Below are 19,870 nucleotides of genomic sequence, written 5' to 3'. Positions count from 1 at the left end.
GACAAAGTGTCATCATTGTTCCCACTGCAGATGTCAAAGTGCAAGCAAGAAAGAGTGATTATTAGACCCACTCTGACAAACATTGTCATAGTGTAGAGCGACCACTCGGAATAACACAGACAATCGCTTCAGAAAGTGCTTTAAAAGGGACAAAGAATGTATCTCTAGAGAGAACTGGACGCCTTGCTACAAAAACAAAAAATAAAATCCACTTTTAAGAAATGTGCTTGGATTGCTTTGATGTATATAGTGTCTTTTATCTGCATGTGTGCTTGTGTGTGTGTGTTTGTGATTGTGTGACATGACCAGAAGATCACTTGTGAGTTAAATGGAGTTTTACTGAGGCCACTCTGCTTGCCTGCACGAAAAGGTGGTTCTTTTTCAAGTTGCCTTCATCTTTCTGTAGACGTGATGATCTGCCTGTGCATGGTCCAAGGACCTCTGCCCTAAAGCTCCAAGGGTGTCCTGCCGCTGTATCTTAGCTCCCAACTCTCTTGCTCTGACATTGGGTGTCATCTATCAGTACTAAAGACGCTGGGTGCAGTTGTCTGGTATAGGTTAAAGTAAATGCAGAGATCCATGACCACATAGTATCAGCTGATCCCATTGCCTTTCTCCTGCTTTGCAAAAACCCTGGGCAATGAACTCTAACCTACTTTGCAGAGTGGACTTTAATGGAAGCTCATCATTTTGCGACATAGGAAAATATCCACTTTCTCCTTTAAAACAGTGACTCGAACGTCTGCCCAGAGAGATACCCACCCAGGAACAGCATTCCTTTTGCGGCAGTGCTCCTTCAAGCTGGGACCATGTGGAGACTCAAGACAACCCAGTGGTTGCAGTGCTTCTTCACAATAGCACCATGCAAAGCCTGCAGGCTTATTAGCTGTAGTACCCCTTCAATCTAGGACCATGCAGAGACTGAAGAAGCGCTAGTTACAGAGCTCCTTTAATCTAGGACCATGCGGGGACTGGAGAAGCCCAGTTGGTTGCAGTGCACCTTCAATCTGGGACCATGCAGAGACTGGAGAAGCCCTGTTAGTTGAAGGGCTTCTTCAATCCAGGACCATTCAGAGACTGGAAAAGTGTTAGTTGCGGTGCACCTTCAATCTAGGACCATGCAGAGACTGGAGAAGCATTAGTTGCAGCGCACCTTCAATCTAGGGTTGCAGAGACTTGAGAAGCCCTGTTAGTTGCAGTGCTCCTTCACTCTAGGACCGTGTGGAGACTGGAGAAGCCCGTTTTTTTACAGTGCTCCTTCAACCTGGGACCATGCAGAGCCTGGAGAAGCATTAGATGCAGTGCTCCTTCCATCTAGGACTATGCAGGGACTGGAGAGGCCCTTTTGGTTGCAGCGCTCCTTCAATCTAGGACCTTGCAGAGACTGGAAAAATATTAGTTGCAGTGCACCTTCAATCTAGGACCATGCAGAGACTGGAGAAGCATTAGTTGCAGGGCACCTTCAGTCTAGGACTAAGCAGAGACTGAAGAAGCATTATTTACAGGACACCTTAAATCTAGGACTATGTAGAGACTGCCGAAGGGTTAGTTGCGGGGCACCTTCAATCTAGGACTATGCACTCTGGAGAAGTGTTAGTTGCAGGGCACCTTCAATCTAGGACTATGCAGAGACGACTGGAGAAGGGTTAGTTGCAGTGCACCTTCAATCTAGGACTATGCAGACTAGAGAAGCATTAGTTACAGGGCACCTCCAGTCCAGGACTATGCAGAGACTGGAGAAGCAGTAGTTGCAGGGCACCTTCAATCTAGGATTATGCAGACCGGAGAAGGGTTAGTTGCAGGGCACCTTCAATCTAGGACTATGCAGAGACTGAAGAAGGGTTAGTTGCAGTGCAACTTCAAATTACAAGTATGCAGAGAACTGAGAACCTCTGTTGGTTGCAGTGCTCCTTCAAGCAGGGGAGACTGGGTAAGCGTTAGTTGCAGTGCACCTTCAACCTAAAACTGTGCAGAGATCTGAGAAGCTCTGTTGGTTGCAGGGCATCTTCACTCTAGGACTATGCAGAGACCATAGAAGCATTAGTTGTAGGACACCTTCAATCTAAGACTATGCAGAGACTGGAGAAGCGTTAGTTGCAGGACACCTTCAATCTAGGACTATGTAGAGACCTGAGAAGTTCTGTTGGTTGCAGTTCTCCTTCAAACAGAGGAGACTGTAGAAGCCTTTTTGCTCCCCCCTGCCATGGAGAAAGAGGAAGCTGAAGTTCCCATTATGAGGGGAGGAAAAGACCCCTGACCCTCAAGTGGAGATTGAAGTCCAGCTGACTGAAGCCTGCATGGAGTTTGTCTTGAGGGAATGAACCATCCAAGAACCAGATACGTGCAGCCGTCTGGCCAGAATCAGGTCAGGAAGCATCCTAGCGATCACAGATTGAGGATCAGCAGTAATGCGTTCTAGGACTGTGAGTTTGGTAACCTTTAGTAATTCATGATCACCAGATATCAGAAGCGATCAGCTCCCCACGTACAGCCACAGAGTGATGCAGAGGATTTTCATCATTGCCTCTGGGAGGTCACAATGTTTCTGGACTACTTGAACAGTTTCCCTAATCCTTACTGTATCCATGTGTATACCAACTAATGGACCTCTGCTAAACCAGTTAACTGGACACTGAAACATAGTGCTTCCTGCCTTTGGTATGCTTTGTAACGCTTTGCCTTGGACTGCGGTAGAAAACTTCTGCTTTGTTTGGGTGACTTGTTTTGAGGCTGTTTGGCAGAAAGCTCACAAACATATATTCATACCTACTGTATGCCAGACCTATGACCAGGTCCCCCAACTAAATCACCGGGCAGACATATGATAGCAAACTTTTGTTGTCCAATGCGGGACTCTGCCCCTTTAAAAGAATTGGGGATAGATAATCTGTGAACCAAAAAAACTCCTGTCAGCCCACACCAACATCATGCCTCCAAATTTACATGGTGCTTGGATTAAAGCACCTCACTGCCTTATTACTATAATTGGTTTTAACCCTACAGAGACATTCCTTTGGCATGTGCCTTTGTTTTAACTGCCCTACATGTTGTACATGGATGTGTGTGACTTTTCTATAGCACAAAACTATCAAAGGCAGCAAAGCTGTAAGTGCAGGGCCTTTGATAAGTATCGCTCTGACTGGGAGGTTTTTAAGTGCACTTGCTTGACTGATAAAGGATCAGAACTCCGATTCCAAATCCTGTGGAAACTCCTATTGTAAGCCCTTAGTGCTCGCTCACACTGCCCTTGGAGAATCAAGTGTACAAAAGAAGTAACTTGCCAGGTATAGGACTTAGGTGAACCTCGGAACACAGAAGAAAGACCACATATATACCGTGAACAGTTTGATACAAAACATCCATCAAGTACACTTAGTTCAACAACAATTTTTTTTTTTTTTTAAGTTATCTTCTTAGATCACATATGTCCATTTTCTTCACTGTTTAATCAAAATAGTACTAATTCACTTCTTTTTGCCATATTTGCAGTTACGGCTAATACGTGTTTCGCAGGAAGGACCCATTTTTCAAGGCTGATAAAAATAGTGCTGTCTGGAAATTTGAACTGCAGCTGAATCCTTACAGACTGTGATAAATTCTTATCAATGAATTACAAGAGTCCAGTGTCACAGCTGCCCAGAGTTTTTGCAGGCAAACATCCCTATTTATCCTTTAACAATATAAAGGATGATGAATTCACTGTCAAACCCACACGCTTTGAGTATGACACTCGGCTGGCTTTCATAACCAATTATATGGCCATAATCACTGGCCCTACATAATGAAATTGCTCATTCAATCGCTCTTTTGGCAAAGTCCGAGAGAGCTTAAAAACTTGATCTTAACCCATACTAGATACAAACTTCAGTACAACTGATTCATAGTGGGTGAGCCCTCGCAACCCCAAATCTTAGCGAATGTGATCATAGTGCAGGTACACCACTATTTAGAAGTTCACTAATTCCTGAATAAACAGCAATTAGGCTTCCAACCTCTACATGCAATGGAAATAGTGCTAGCCTCAGCAGGTGTGGGTAAATTAGAGCTACTCTTTCTTGCTCGCCTGTCTGCTTTATGTAAAATGCTGCAGGATGAACTTCTTCCGAGTCCATTACATACTAAAGCACCTCCTGTAAAAGATGCTAAAAGTTGGGTCTAGTTCACTGATAGCACACAGTATGAAAAATTGCCACCGTCATTTGAAACATCCATCAAGAGGCTAGAACACAGAGTTGTGTAGGAGTCTTCTTTATCATGAGATTCCTGTGGGCAAAGGAACCCATTCTGACTTTCTAAATCTGAAAGGTGGTCGAGAATAGGTGACCATCTTGATGAGTCATGGTGGCTTAAACTTAAATGCAGGAAAGACCACACTATTACTGATGGAGAGAACAATAGCAAACAAAGACAAAACCTCCAGACCTGCTTGAGCTGCTGACCAACTTTGCCACCCAAGCAAAAAGAGATCTTGATCTCATCTAGGATGTAGAACATAGCTCTGCTGCACACATGGGTTGGATGCTTGAGTCATCAGTCCACTGGCTGAGACTATTAAAACCAACCAGTCCAGATATGTCATGGGATGATTGTCAGATCATTTACCCCTTCAAATTAGAATATGTCAATATACCATTTGGTGGTCTTTCCCCCAAGTGAGCAAACTGTTTACAGTAAGTTCAACTTACCACAGCTAGATTGATGCTGAATGTGAAGTAATCGGGCAGTATTTCATCAGGATGTCAGGAAATTCATTGGGTACTGGTGACCATGCAAGCCCCCTTTAAAGTCTGAGACTGGTTCATAAAATGCATACATGAAACTGCAGCAAAATATCTCTGGACATATTGGATAAATATTGGCCAACCAGAGCCCTCAGATGAGCCAGCAGCTGGGAAGGACAAGTTGGTTCTCTGCATTTTCCCCATGGACTACCCTGAGACATTCACATCAGAGCCATACAAATCACATTTAGAACAGTCCTCCACTTTGCAAAGCAATTATCTTTTTAGTCTATTAGCTGATAGCCCAACAGTGACTGTTTTGTTTGTACAATTGATTAATGAATGCTGTGTTCTGATGTCAGTGCACCCTATAAATAAATAAAATAAAGATAAATGCATATGTGAGGGGGAAGTGTTGCTCGTGGGTGAACTGGTGATGGATGCGGTCAGTGTGGACAAGTTCTGCTTTTCATACAAGATGGTGGTCCTTTGACTGAGCTGACTCTGACATACCAGAGCCTATGAAATCCCTTCGCCTGAAATTGGTGTATGTGGTGGTTGGAGGAAGATCAACCCCCCCATTCCCTTTATTTCCGGTCCTAAGTGATGCTTGCCCCTTCCCATTTCCTGTGTTGTGGCCCCCTCTTATTGCAGTAGGAACAAAAGTGCAGGACGTCCGAGCAGCAAATGGTCAGGCAGCAAGGAACCTTTAAACTCAAGAGATTAGACATCACCTCCCTTTAAGCAAACGTCGGGAAGTATGAAAAGGTTTTTTAATTTGTGCTCCTCCCAATAAAACTGCAAAAAACAACAAGGTCATGGAAGGATTGCTTGAATTAATCTCAGGCACTGCCAATCTGTAGGGCTGAATACCAGATCATGGTTTTTCAACCACTGTGCCATTCCAGAGAGAGGCCTGCCTTATGCAAATCAGTCTTGGCCATGCTCCAATAGAAAAGATGCAGCCTGAACCTCCAAGCAAGGACCCCTCCAGATGAAAGTTGTCTGTGATCAGGTCCAGAGAGAACCTGGCTTGGCAAAGATCCTATTAGAGCAAGGTCAAGGCTGAGGTGGCAGGATGAGCAAAAAACTATGGACTGGGATGTGGCTCGGGTAATTACCAGTCACTGAGATTAATTGAAACATTTCATCCATCACTTTTTGTATTCATCGGCACATAATACAACTGGCCCAGCTGTAGAGGCAAAGCCTCCAAGACAGGGAGCAGCACAGGACAGAGAGGGTAAGAAAGAGGGCGGTGGAGCAATGAGAGTGGTAGAGGACTGGAAGGGACCAGGACAGGGAGCTTGAGGACCAGAAGTTCATACATTTCAACAGGATTGAGGTGCTGGAGATAGAGGCTGCTCAGACACCCTCTGCCCAAAGCAGGAGGTATTCAGCTACCTCCTTGTTTTATGCTCCTAAGTGACTGCACCCTCTGCACCATTAATAGAGACATTTGCCGCAGCTGGTGACATCTGACTTGGCGTGTGCAGCACATGACCTAGGCTCTGCCCAGGAGGCTGTCACTCCACTGAGGCATCACTTCCAATGGGGTAGTCAGGTTATGCTACCTTCATAGTATGCTGTCATACAGGATACTGCAACGGGATATGTCAGCTGACCCCAGCCCAATACTACAAAAGGATCATGGTAAGAAACCTATTTACAGGTGGCTAAAAGACAATGGAAGGGTTGGGTGAAAAGGATGTTGGCAAAAGACTGTCATTCTTTGAACCATCTACGGTTCGCCAGGCACCTCAATTGTGAGATTAGACTGTTTTTGGCTAACCTGAAAGGGACCGATAAAAGTAGCTAGGTAGCTAGCAACAGCTGACAGGAACACTGTTGACAGAGTTGACAAGAAGGACAAGGGGCATCACCACTAGAGTCCAAGGGACATAACTTTTGGAAACAATTCAAATGTCTGGATTTGGCCACTGTGGAAAAGATGTGGCCTATGGTATCCATACAATGTATCCCTCCCCTGGACCAGAGGTAAGGATAATTTCTTTGATAAGACAGGATGGTGCAGAAAGAGGAACACATGGGACCTAAGTACAGCAGGACACAGGGTGCTAAGCTTGGAAGAGGAGGGGCAAATTGGTGTTCACCAAATCTAAGCGTAACTTAGGTTCTCTTATTCCACTCTTGTCTTTTGTACAAAACTGCTTTGTCTGGCAAATTAGCACTATCCAGCTCAGAAACAGCCTTCAGAAAGACTGAATAATGAGAGGGAAGTTACTTGAAGGCCTGCAGGGATGGCAAACAATAGTCAGAAAGCATCACTGAGCAGAACTGAGAAGATGCAAGTCCACAACAGAAATGGAAGGTGATGATTGTTTGAAATGCTAGCTGTTCTAACTCCTGTGTTTGGTTGCTGTGGCTACAATCTGAGGGTATACCATAAAATTACATACACACCCCTACATGAGTGGCCCCAGACTCTTGTGTGGAGATCTTGCCCTCCAACTACAACAACCAACTATGACAAGGATACCTTGCCTTGTGTCCAGAGGCAAGCCACATGCACTAACATGTCCACATTCTCAGCAGCACTTGCACACGTGCATCTCCTGCTTCCAACGCTGACAACTGCCTGAGCAGGTAATGGAGCAGTGATGAATGTTTACACACAGTCTGTCAGTTCAAGCCATGACAGGAGCCATGTTGGCAAACCTTGCCCTAAACTCCCCCATCCACTATTTCTGAAACTGGAGATTGCTGTGTCTTGCAGATCCCTACCTTTGACCACCAGCTCACCAAAATGGCATTACAAAGCTGAAACCCAGCTTCCTTTTTGAAAACAAGAGCTACCCCAAAGTCACACCACACAGATGTTCCACTGAACTGCATGGTGTACATTAACATATATTGTTTTGTTGTGTAACACTTCCACTGGAAGCCTCTTCACAAATAGTGAAATTGAAAGCCTGCTATTCTCTGCTCTGACACAGGAGCAGAGAAAACCCTGTTTAAGTATGCACTGGTCACATTACAGGACACTGAAAAACCAGGACATTAATTTGGTGCTGAGGTGGACCTGAAATGGAACTAATGTAGATGGTTGAATGGTGAATGGTGATCAACTATCCCACCTGCCGCTGGTCAGTCCCAGCAGACCAGAGTGAGAGCGGGCAAACCAGAGAAAGATGAGTGACTGTGGGTATCACTCATGCCTCATCAACTGCTGTCTGCCCAATACGCCTTGGATCCATGCAGACCTTCGGCTCTGGGCAGACCCATCACTGACACAGTGTGAAGCACTATTGTGTAGGGCCAGCTGTGCCGGCTATTGTGAGGGGAGAGTATGGCCTTTGGTGGAAGGAAGAGGAGGGTATGTTTTTTGCATATTTAGACAAGGTGCAAGATGAGCTGCCAAAGGAGATAGGGTGATTCAGGATGGTCCATCTTTTATTTTATTTTAGGGCAGGAAAGGGGAAGGTGGAAGAACACCAGTGTGTTATTTTGATATCTCTGTTAGTGAAGCTGGTGTTGAGGGTGATCAGGAAGTGTGGCAAGGCACCATGCAATAGCCTGGGCAGGAGAGGGCGATGCTGAGGGGCTTGGAGGGGTGGCAGGACACCAGGTTCCAACTGACATCATAGACAACTCAAGCTACCTTCTTATTGTGTATGTATAATGTCACTTCATAGCCCTTGAAGAAAACAACCTTATTGTAAATAATTATCCATCTATAATTCTATGTGTGCTGCTTTGTAACTTTGGGAATATTTAGTAGCTGTAATTGTGTGTAATGTGTACTTTTTTCTCTGTTACAGTCACACTAGGTAAGTGTTCACCGGACACTTTAACGTGTACCCGTACGGAGGGTGACCAGTGTTCGCATGACACGGACTGCATGGGGTCCACAAAGTGCTGCATGCATAACTGTACAATGAAGTGCAGGTTCCCTGTGCGAGGTAAAGTATACAAGTGAGCTTTTTATTATACCACTCTTTCTGCAACTATACCATGATGTAGATGCAAGACAATGCAATCAGAAGGGTACCAGTATGATATATAGATATATATATATATATATGTAAAAAAACTATATAACTATATATCTATATCTATATATATATATATCTCTATATATATATAATAATAATATATATATTTATACACACACACACACATATATATATAAATAGAGATATTTATATATATATTAATATATATATTTACACACACACACATATACTGTATATGCCAGCATATATATGTATACACACACTAAATATGCAAACACATATATATGTATACACATATACATATGTGTACACACACACACACACACATATATATATATATATATATATATATATACATATATATATATATATATATATATATATATATACTCCAAAACAGATGAAGCAATATCCATCCAAACGACTGCACTAATTCCTCGGCCGTCTCATACGGACAAAAGAAATGTTCGTAAGTGAAGTTTCACCAATTTTATTCCATTAGATTATTTCACAGTTTCCTGCACAAAATCTTGCAATGTCAACGCGTTTCGGCAAACGCCTTCTACAGGACCATATAGGGTATAGATCCATCTCTCTCTCTCTCTCTTTCTCTCTCTATATATATATATATATATATATATATATATATATATATATAATTGCCACTGATGAGTAAATCGAGCAGTAGCTGGGGTGACTGTGCATGCCAACCAACCTGCAGTAGACTGTTGAGTATCTGTATGGTAGGTCTGGTACTGACTGAGCAGACCATATGTTTGGAAGTAACCAAGGCAACGCCAATATGTCCCACTATTTTAAAGAAGCTATAACATTCACATGTTGATGCCCTTAATAAGTTGCAACAGACTCTTTTCCACTGCAGGCTGGAGTACCGTAGGCAGTTACTTGAGGTCCATGAGTCAGACACACATCCTTGAGGTGCAGGCTAATGTATGCAGGGTAATTTAGGTGTGATAGTTATGGTAGAAAAGATTGATCGGTAAATAAGATTGATTGGTAATACAGTAGGTAACGAATGGCTTGTAAAGTTATGTAGGTGTTACAGGTAGATAATGAATTATAGGTATGGTAGGTGTGGAATATGGGTAGTAGAGATGGAGGGTCAGCTCACCTCATTACAAACTACCAGTTCTTCAGGGAAAGAGGAACAGGGCTTACTCTCAGGTGAGGAACACGTCTTACCCTCATGTGAGGAACATGGCTTACCTTCATGTGAACTACAGGGCTTACCCTCAGGTGAGGAACAGGTCTTAATAGGTCTTAACCTCAGGTGAGGAACAGGTCCTACCCTCAGGTGAGGAACAGGTCTTACCCTCATGTGAGGAACCTGGCTTACCTACATCTGAGGAACAAGTCTTACCCACAGGTGAGGAACAGGTCTTACCCTCATGTGAGGAACCTGACTTACCTACATCTGAGGAACAGGGCTTACCCACAGGTGAGGAACAGGTCTTACGCTCATGTGAGTAACATGGCTTACCTTCATGTGAGGAACTGAGCTTACCCTCAGATGAGGAACAGGTTTTCACAGGTCTTACCCTCAGGTGAGGGACAGATTGTACCCTCAGGTGAGGAACAGGACTTACCCTCATGTGAGGAACAGGTCTTAACAAAGTCTTACTCTCATGTGAGGAACTTGTCTTAACAGGTGTTATCCTCATGTGAGGAATAGGTCTTACCCTTATGTGAGGAACAGGTCATACTCTCATGTGAGGAACAGGTCTTAACAGGTCTTACGCTCAGGTGAGGAACTGGTCTTAAGAGGTCTTACCCTCATGTGGGGAACAGGTCTTACCCTCATGTGAGGAGCAGGTCTTAACAAGTCCTATGTTATGTGAGGACACTCTTCTAGGTGATTCAGCCACAGGGGGCAATGGATAAACATTCCCTTGCACTGGAGCATTAAGGGGCATAAGCCAAGACCATTTGTTTTTTATAAAAATATATGTACATTACATACTTACTTACAGGACTATTAGTCAGAACCCTTCAACCATTTGTCCATAGTAGTGTCATCCACTTCCGCCTCTATCCACTGCAGTGTACAGCAGGTGTCGACAGCCAATGCTGCAGCCAGTCCAGGATGTCCACCGTAACTGCTCATGACACCCCCAGCATGCCCAGGCCACTAGCAATGCTACAGCCACCCAATGATACCCTCAAAAACTGCACAGGATCACCCCACTGCCTATCTAGAACAGCCCCTCTGCATACCTAGAGCACAACCAATGGTGCAGCTAGTCCAGGACACCCCCATTGAATGCCCAGGACTACCACTACATATCCACAATACAACCAATGCAGAAGCAAGTCCAGGGCACCCCTCTGCATGCCTAGGACACTACCACTGCATGCCCACAACACGACCAATGCTGCAGCCAGTCCGAAACACCCCACCGAGTGCCCAAGACACCACTAATGCATGTTCAGGACACCCCCAATGCTACAGCCAGTCCAGGATACCCCCACTGCATACCCAGGGCAACATCACTACATGCCTGTGAGACCACTAATGCGTGCCCAGGACACCACCACTGCATGCCCACAACATAACCAATGCCACAGCAAGCCCAGGACACCTCAAAGCATGTCCAGGACACCATAAATGTGTGCTCAGGACACCCCCATTGCTGGTATCACTTCAGAGTACCCCACTGCATGCCCAGGACACCACTACTGCATGCCCACCACACAACCAATACTGCAGCTGGTTTAATACACCCCGCTGTGTGCCCAGGACACCACAAATGTGTGCTCAGGACCCCCAATGCTGCAGCCAGCCCAGGATACCCCCACTGCATGCCCAGAGCACCATCACTGCTTGCCCACGATGCCACCAATGTGTGTTCAGGACACCACCACTGCATCCCCACAACACAATGAATGCCGCAGCCAGTCCAGGATAACTCCACTGCATGCCCTTGATACCACCACTCTGTTCCCAGGACACGACCACTGCATGCCCAGGACACCACCACTGTATGCACAGGACACCCCCAAGTGCTACCAGTCAAGGGTACCCCCACTGCCTGCCCAGGACCCCACCAATGCGTGCCCAAGACACATCCACTCTTTGTCTAGGACACCACCAAGCACTGCCAGCCTAGGATACCTGCAGTGTGCATGCAGGATACCCAACTGCATGCCTATGACATACCCACTGTGTGCTCATGACACCACAACTGCATTCCCAGGGCATCCACAATGCCGCAGCCAGTTCAGGACACCCCCCTGTTCCTGCACAGGACGTCCTCACTGTGTGCCCAGAACAACATCACTGCATGCCCAGGACATCACCAAAGCTGCAGCCAGTCCAGGATACACTTAGAACCACAGCCATTCCAAGTTACCCTCCTTACCTGCCCAGGGCACTGCTGGTACCTCAGACTACTCTGGGGTTTCAGCACCTCTCTTATAATCCACACCACTCATCCCTTCCTTTGAAGTACAGTTTTATTGTTTGGGCACAGCCCTGGTGGCACAGATATTACATCTCTAACCCTTCATTTCACAACTAACAACCTCAAGTGAAATGTCATCATAGTAAATGAGGAATAACACCCTCCTTGTTGCTGTTCCCTCAGACCGTGATACCCAAGCACGGGAAATGTCCTAAACAACATGTCCTAAACAACGCAGACATTTCCCATGCACGTGGAACAACACTTGCATAAACAACGACTGCCTTTTTTTCTTCCTTAACCACGCATGTGTGGTTTAAGCAGAGAAAAGGCAGAGAATTGTCTAGTGGATCGTGAGAGGATGCGGTGAGGTACTGGGACTGAGGCATGCTTTGGGGGTAGCTTTTAGGGGTGGGGTGGGTTTAGGGCTTAGGAAGGATGGGGGGTCAGGGTAGTTTATTTTTTAGGGGCAGGTTGGGGGGTTAGGGAAGTTTATTTTTTAGGGCTTGGGTCTGGGTAGTATATTTTTTAGAGGGTGGAGTAGTTTATTTTTCAGGGGCTGGGGTGGTGGGGTGAGGTTGTTTATTTTTTAGGGGCAGGGAAGGTTTAAGGAAGGGTGGGAGAAGTGGGGAGAGGAGGATAGGGAGAGGATGCGGTGAGGTAAGTGGGGCTGGGGCATGGTTTGGGGGGATAGTTTTTAGTGGTGGTTGGATTTAGGGCTCAGGTTGGGATAGGACTTTATTGGGGTAGTTTATTTGTTAGGGGCAAAAGTGGTGGGTTGGGGTAGATTATTTTTCAGGGCTTAGGGTGGGTTGCTTTATTTAGGGTAGTTTAGTTATTATAGGTGAGGAAGGTTTTAGGGCTCAGGGCATGTCAGGCTATCAGGGTAGTTTCGTTTTTAGGGGTGGGGAGGTTTTAGGGCTCAGGGCGGGTGGGGGGCTTTGGGTAATTTATTTTTATGTAAACAGGGTCGAGTGTTTCTGGGGGTGAGGTTTTTAGGGGTGGGGGTAGTTTTGGACCTCAGGGCCTGTGAGGGGGCTTAGGGTAGTTTTTTAGGTTAAGAGAGGGGGAATGGATGACACAACCATGCATGCCGTCTCCACATATGCCTTTATTTAGCATGCTTTCACAACAAAATTCATTGTAAAGGCATGTGTGGTAAAGGCATGCATTAAAATGAACAGGTCGTGGTTCCAAACGCGTTGTTAAGGCATGCGTGGTTCCGGCATGCCAGGTTGTGTCATACAACCCAAAGCACGTTACTGCCCTCATTAACACCACTTATTTTTGTAGACTCATGGTGGATGAAAGGTCAAGCCGATCCAGTAGAAATGCCCGCAGATTTCAGCAGCATGTGCACATACCCACATTATTTTTACCCCAGTTTAATCACCTTCTGATGCAGTAATGAAATCTGCCGCCTCAGTCCCAGGACCTGAAAAGCGTTTGCTTTAATAAAGACCGACCATGTAACAGAAAATAAATGATAGGGGATGAGAGGCAAACTCTTCAGGGCAAAGGAAGGCCTTCCTGCCAAATGCCTTCTCCGCCTAGATCATGGAGGGGGGCGCTCATCTTGTACACGGTCCTCCATGCAGCTGTCACATGCTACCTGAAAACAAATATGACACTGAACAGAGTGCCTAGAGGCAAAGGGGACTAAGTACTCAGTGACAAAAACAGGAAGGACAGATGTGAATTCCTACCCTGAATCTCAAAAACCTGAAAACCAAAGGATACCCCCACATACCAGAGGTTACACCGATTTCAGGCTCCTCAAGAACAATCAATGTTTGATCCTTGACAGCCAGCCAAGTCTGTAAGCAGACATGAGTGGTGAAGAGTTTGAATAGTAGCAGGAACAAGAGTTTGAACGGAGCAGAAATCAAGACACATGTTGCTGATGATAACAACATGTTACACAGGACTATTCAGGCCCCAAAGACCAAACACCTGCAAGAAAGGAAAATCTGGTCTGTGGTTACATAGATTAACTTGAGACCTCCTTTGCCACAAATGTCTTCCTGTAACTAGGAGAACTGTCCAATGCAAGCAATTGTAGCACATTTTTTTAGGGTATGTGATAGTTGGTGTATAAGAAATTGAGCTACTGATTGAGAGAGATAGTAACCCTACTCAAGCAACAAATACAATCCTTGTTAGGATGAACCTCAAAAGCCACAAAATTAACCTGTGCGTAACCTTCCGGTATCTTGGCACAAAAGCACTCGGGCGTAACTTGGAGGCACTGTGTAAAGTATTTATACAACGCACAAGCAGTAATAAAGTGAACACACAAAACAAGAAAAATTTCAAACCAATTTACAGAAGTACAGAAAAATGTAATAAATTGACACCAATACCAAAACAAATTAAATCCAATCTGTAGAACCGTAGTAGTGAATTTAAAATGTTTTAGTGAAATATAGCGCCTAAAAAATCAAAACACCAACTGCAAGTATCTGGTCTCATAGGAACAGTGCAAAGTACAAAGTTTAGACTGACCACAATGGACCATGCCTCGGATAAATGAGATTGATTGGGCCTGGTCTCAGCTTACCTTGGGCCTTGGAAGAAATTTTGAAGAAAATTGCAGAGGAAGGTAGAGCTCAGGAGGCAGGGCAACACACTGTGTCTAAGGAAAGCCATAGACACCAGGGAGCCACTACGACAAGTCTCACTAAAGCGCTTGACGATGGTGGGAAAAGGTCTGAATGGGAAAAAAATGGAATTCCAGGTCGAGGAGGTTGCCATTGTCGATGGGGAGCCTCTCACAGTCGAGCCCGGCCTCATCTTAGACAACTGTTTGGAGGTTGAAACCCTCCAACGGGATGAAGCTGCAAGCTGTAGCCAAAGAGTGCACCACAAGGTCGAATGTCCTGTTGAGAAGACAATGCCGTAAGCACAAGTGAAATCAGAACAACCAGAGATGCACCTTGGTCACATTAGCTGGCGGTCTGTCCCGTTCGCCTGTTAGTTCTTCTGAGACCTTGTGGTGAAAAGTCCTAACTTTTAGGGTTAGTCAGGAGAAGCACTTTTAGCACCACTTCCAAGGTGCCAGGAATTGGAGAGTACCACTTGTGTGGATAGGACTCACTCCAGTTGAGGCCAGGCACACAGTTCAATGTCTCTTGATCTTGTTACATCCCTGTAGCTCAGAAATGAGGCCAGCCAACTAGCCCTCAGAGTCAGTCTGGTAGTCCTGGGTTCAAGCACCAAGGCAGTCCTCAAGCAGCAGAGCAGTTCTATGGTAGCAGCAGGGCAGTCCTCTGGGGGTTCAAGCGATCCTTCTGCAGTATTTCACAAGTCCAGGAGTTTACGGAAAAGTGGCTCCCAGGGTCCAATATGTATACCAGCCTTTAAAGTGTGGGAACACCCTGGTCTACTTCCGCATCTGGTTCTGGAAGATTCTCCTATTCCCCTGCCAAGACTCCAGGTGGGTGGGGTGACAAAAGACTAATGTCAGGTTCCTTTGTGTGTGTACTAGAGGCAGCCTTTCAAAGTGTATGTGGGGCAGAGAACAGCCCTATGCCATCCTGGCAGGTTGGCCGATCCTGCCAACAACTATTCCCCCTTCATCGCACAGTCTGGGAGGAATACACAAAGTCCAACAACTAACACATTTACAGTCATGTCACTGGCAGCAGACACCAAATGGTTAGGACAAGAAAATATCAACGTTCTAAAAGTGGCATTTTCAGAATACTGACATAAAATCCGAATTTACCATCAAAGAGGATTTTAAATTACAATTCATTTCAGTCCAAACTTGACATCCACATCTACTCCTAATCAAGAATTAACACTTATTAAATGTAACAAGGTAACCCTTATGTTATTCAATGGAAGAGATAGGCCTTACAGTAGTGAAAAACAAATGTAGGAGTTTTTTACTACCAGCATATGTAAAATGCAAAAACACATGCCCTACTTTTAAAATAAAATGCACCCTGCCCTAGGGGCTATTTAAAGCCTACTTTAGCGGCGACATATGTATTACAAAGGAAGGTTTAGGCATGGCAAAATGTTTGTTTTGCCAGGTTGAATTAGCGGTGTAAAACTGCATTACAGGCTTCAACGGACGGCCTGTGACTGGCTTTAATAGGCTACTTTAGTGGGTGTCACAATGAGTGCTACAGACTCACTAGCAGCAATTAATTAGAGACTTGTAAGTGAATGAAATGTACTAATCAGGTGTAAGCTAATTTTACTGTGTTTTAAGGAGAGAGAACAAGCACTTTAGCACTGGTTAGAAGTCATGATTCCAACCAAAACGAAAGTCAGAAAAAAGGAGGTGTGAAGGCAAAAGGTTTGGGATTGACCCATCAGAGTGGACCAAGTAAAACATGGTGCTACTGGGTCAAAGCTAGACTGCCACCTATAGCTTCTTGACGGTACCTGAACTCTACCAGCATGGGCTGCATTGAAGGGTTAATGCCCAAGATAACCGGTATCCCTGTAGTGCTTCAATTGTAGAGAAGGAAATTGCATTTGGTGCATGAGTTATGGTTTGCATGTCTGTTCAAGTTATGTACTTGGATCCTAACCATAACTTGCAAACTTCTGCAGTTTTTCAGTGTAATTTACAAACAACTCCACTTTAACTGTGTTTTTTTCATTGAATTTCTGTGTTTTTCTTAACCTGCATGTGAAGTTGAGGTAGCACTGGACACCAGGCGCAGGAACTCAAGCAGTGACCTTGATGAACATGAAGGTATGTTTTTTCCAAGGCCTCCTATCCACCGCAGCAGTACAGCTGACACTTGGGACCCCCCAGCCAGTTGCACACATTCCAGGTGGAAAGCGCACGCTAGGGAATTTCCAGACATCACACATCTTTCCTCTTAAATAAACAACAAACAAAATAACAAAACAAGATATCAGAAGGTACAAAGAAGATCTAGGTGACCTAGGTCAAAAGTTGCAAACAAATAGAACAACATGCAGACCAGGATAGATACTGATGGAGGGCATGTTCAACAATAGTAGTCTTAAATAACCTGGGTTCTTGATCTGGTAGGAGAGCATGAGGGCAGTACAACACCTTTCCCTTGTAGCACCCCCATTCAAAGAGAATTTCTTTGCAGCCACAAAACATTGACTCATATCATTACCTTGTTACAAGCCTCCCTCTTCCAGGCCGCTTAACAAGCCAAGTTCAAGATTCTTCCGTCCAACAGCATTATGAAATAGTTTGACGACATATACCCTTCAACTGCCTCCCCCAATATATTTATTTATTTATTAATAATTGTTTCAGCTCCATGCCTTACAATAGTATAAAAGATATCCTTAAAACAATAAGAGACTTAGGGGGTCATTCCGACCCCGGCGGGCGGCGGGCACCGCCCGCCGGGCGGAAACCGCCCAAACACCGCCCCGCGGTCAGATGACCGCGGGGGGCATTCCGACTTTCCCGCTGGGCCGGCGGGCAATCTGCAAAAGATCGCCCGCCGGCCCAGCGGGAAAGCCCCAGCAAAGATGAAGCCGGCTCCGAATGGAGCCGGCGGATTTGCTGCGGTGCGACAGGTGCAGTGGCACCCGTCGCGATTTTCAGTGTCTGCCAAGCAGACACTGAAAATCTTTATGTGGCCCTGGTAGGGGGCCCCTGCACTGCCCATGCCAGTGGCATGGGCAGTGCAGGGGCCCCCAGGGGCCCCACGACACCTGTTCCCGCCAGCCTCTTCCTGGCGGTGTAAACCGCTAGGAACAGGCTGGCGGGAAGGGGGTCGGAATCCCCAGCGCCGCCATGGAGGATTCCTTTGGCCAGGGGAAAACCGGCGGGAAACCGCCGGTTTCCCTTTTCTAACCGTGGCTTTACCGCCGCGGTCAGAATTGGCCAGGAAGCACCGCCAGCCTGTTGGCGGTGCTTCCGTGGTCGTTGGCCCTGGCGGTCGATGACCTCCAGGGTCAGAATGACCCCCTTAATTTGCATATAAAACAACTGGTCATTAATAAAAGACAAACAGTGATAAAACATCTCCTCATACCGGTTCCCTGATTCTAAAAAACACCTTGCTCATTCGGTCGCTCCCTACACCGCTGCCCGTGCCGCCTCCACTCAGCTGCCACTGTTCTTTTGCCGGTTCTCCTGAGCGCTTCCTGAGCGTTTCTGAGCAACCAAGCTGCTCCGTCCCCGGGGCCCCAACCCCCTCCCTCCACCTCGAATCTCTTTCCATTTTCTCCATTCCCGCCGCTGAGCCCCACGGCCCGCCCCCTCCCTACACCTCAAATCTTTTTCCATTTTCTAAATTCCCGCCGCCGAGCCCCGCGGCCCCGCCCCCTCCCTCCACCTCAAATCTCTTTCCATTTTCTCCATTCCCACCGCTGAGCCCCACGGCCCGCCCCCCCTGCTTTCCCATTCGCCGATCCCTCCCTCCTCCCAGCTGCCACTCCCTCCCACCTCCCCTCTTATGGCAGCCGCCGCTGCGTCCCCGCGGCCCCGCCCCCCTCCCTCCACCTCAAATCTTTTTCCCATTTTCTCCATTGCCGCAGCTGAGCCCCGCGGCCCGCCCCCCTCCCTCCACCTCGAATCTCTTTCCATTTTCTCCATTCCGGCCGCTGAGCCCCGCGGCCCCGCCCCCCTCCCTCCACCTTAAATCTTTTTCCATTTCCTCCATTCCGGCCGCTGAGCCCCACGGCCCTCCCCCCTCCCTCCACCTCAAATCTCTTGCCATTTTCTCCATTCCTGCCGCTGAGCCCCGTGGCCCGGCCCCCCCTCCCTCCACCTCGAATCTCTTTCCATTTTCTCCATTTCCGCCGCTGAACCCCATGGCCCGCCCCCCTGCTTTTCCATTTGCCGATCCCTCCCTCCTCCCAGCTGTCACTCCCTCCCAACCCCCCTCTTATGGCAGACATGATGCGGACGTGCGCAGCGGGTGCTCAGCGGGCGCACTGCTGGCGTGCTGAAGGCGGGCCAAAGGCAAGCCTGTCTGCACCTGTCCGCACCTGGACCGCGCCCAGCGCCACTCCCCCTGGCCCGCAAGGGCCCCACACCTCCCCACGCCGCTATACTGCCAGTGACATCCACGCCCTCAATCCAGGACGCCCACCTGCTTTAAGCCCTCCCCAAAGAACACCAAGGGACCTTTCTCCTGCCAAGCTTGCCGCTTCACCTGCACCCTAAAGCGCCGCAACAGACCTGCCAACAACCACCTCAGCTGCATCCCACTCAACACCCACTCCGTCCACAAACACGCAGTTGAACTATGGGACCTACTAACCTCAACCTCACTGGACATCGCCTTCCTTACCGAAACGTGGACAAACTCAGCCTCAGAACCCGACATAGCCATAGCCATCCCTGTAGGCTACAAAATTACCAGAAGAGACCGCACCAACAAACCAGGAGGAGGAATCACCATAATCCACAAAAGCACCATCAAAGTCTCGAGCAGCACCCTTGACACCCTCAACCTCGCCGAGCACCTCGCCTTCAAAATCCACATCAACGCCAACACCACCCTCAAAGGAACTCTGATCTACAGACCCCCAGGACACAGCTCTCAATTCTGCGATGCCATCGCCGACATCGTAAGTGCCAACGCCCTCAACTCCACAGAATACATCATCCTCGGCGACCTGAACTTCCACCTAGAAAACAACAACGACACCAACACCATCAACCTGCTGGACAACCTCGCCAACCTCGGCCTCAAACAACTCGTCACTTCACCCACCCACTCCGCAGGCCAAACACTTGATCCCGTTTTCTCAGCCAGCAACCACATCTCCTTCAGCCACACCACCG

At 46.9% G+C, this 19,870-nt stretch overlaps 1 protein-coding gene across 2 annotated transcripts in view; it reads left to right on the top strand.

Annotated features, from left to right (window-relative positions):
- LOC138295224 (whey acidic protein-like) overlaps positions 1–19,870 on the top strand; it is a 132,558-nt gene that overhangs the window by 39,645 nt on the left and 73,043 nt on the right. Inside the window, exons 3-4 of one of the 2 annotated variants that reach the window (XM_069233404.1) lie at positions 8,504–8,644; positions 16,775–16,834. In XM_069233404.1, the coding sequence (XP_069089505.1) occupies positions 8,504–8,644; positions 16,775–16,834 (201 nt within the window). The remainder of the gene's footprint in view (positions 1–8,503; positions 8,645–16,774; positions 16,835–19,870) is intronic. The other variant, XM_069233405.1, reaches the window with a different exon arrangement.

Source organism: Pleurodeles waltl, chromosome 5, assembly GCF_031143425.1.
Source record: "Pleurodeles waltl isolate 20211129_DDA chromosome 5, aPleWal1.hap1.20221129, whole genome shotgun sequence".
Lineage (NCBI taxonomy): Eukaryota > Metazoa > Chordata > Amphibia > Caudata > Salamandridae > Pleurodeles > Pleurodeles waltl.
Note: the sequence above shows the minus strand (reverse complement) of the source record. Positions and strands in the feature narration are given on the sequence as shown.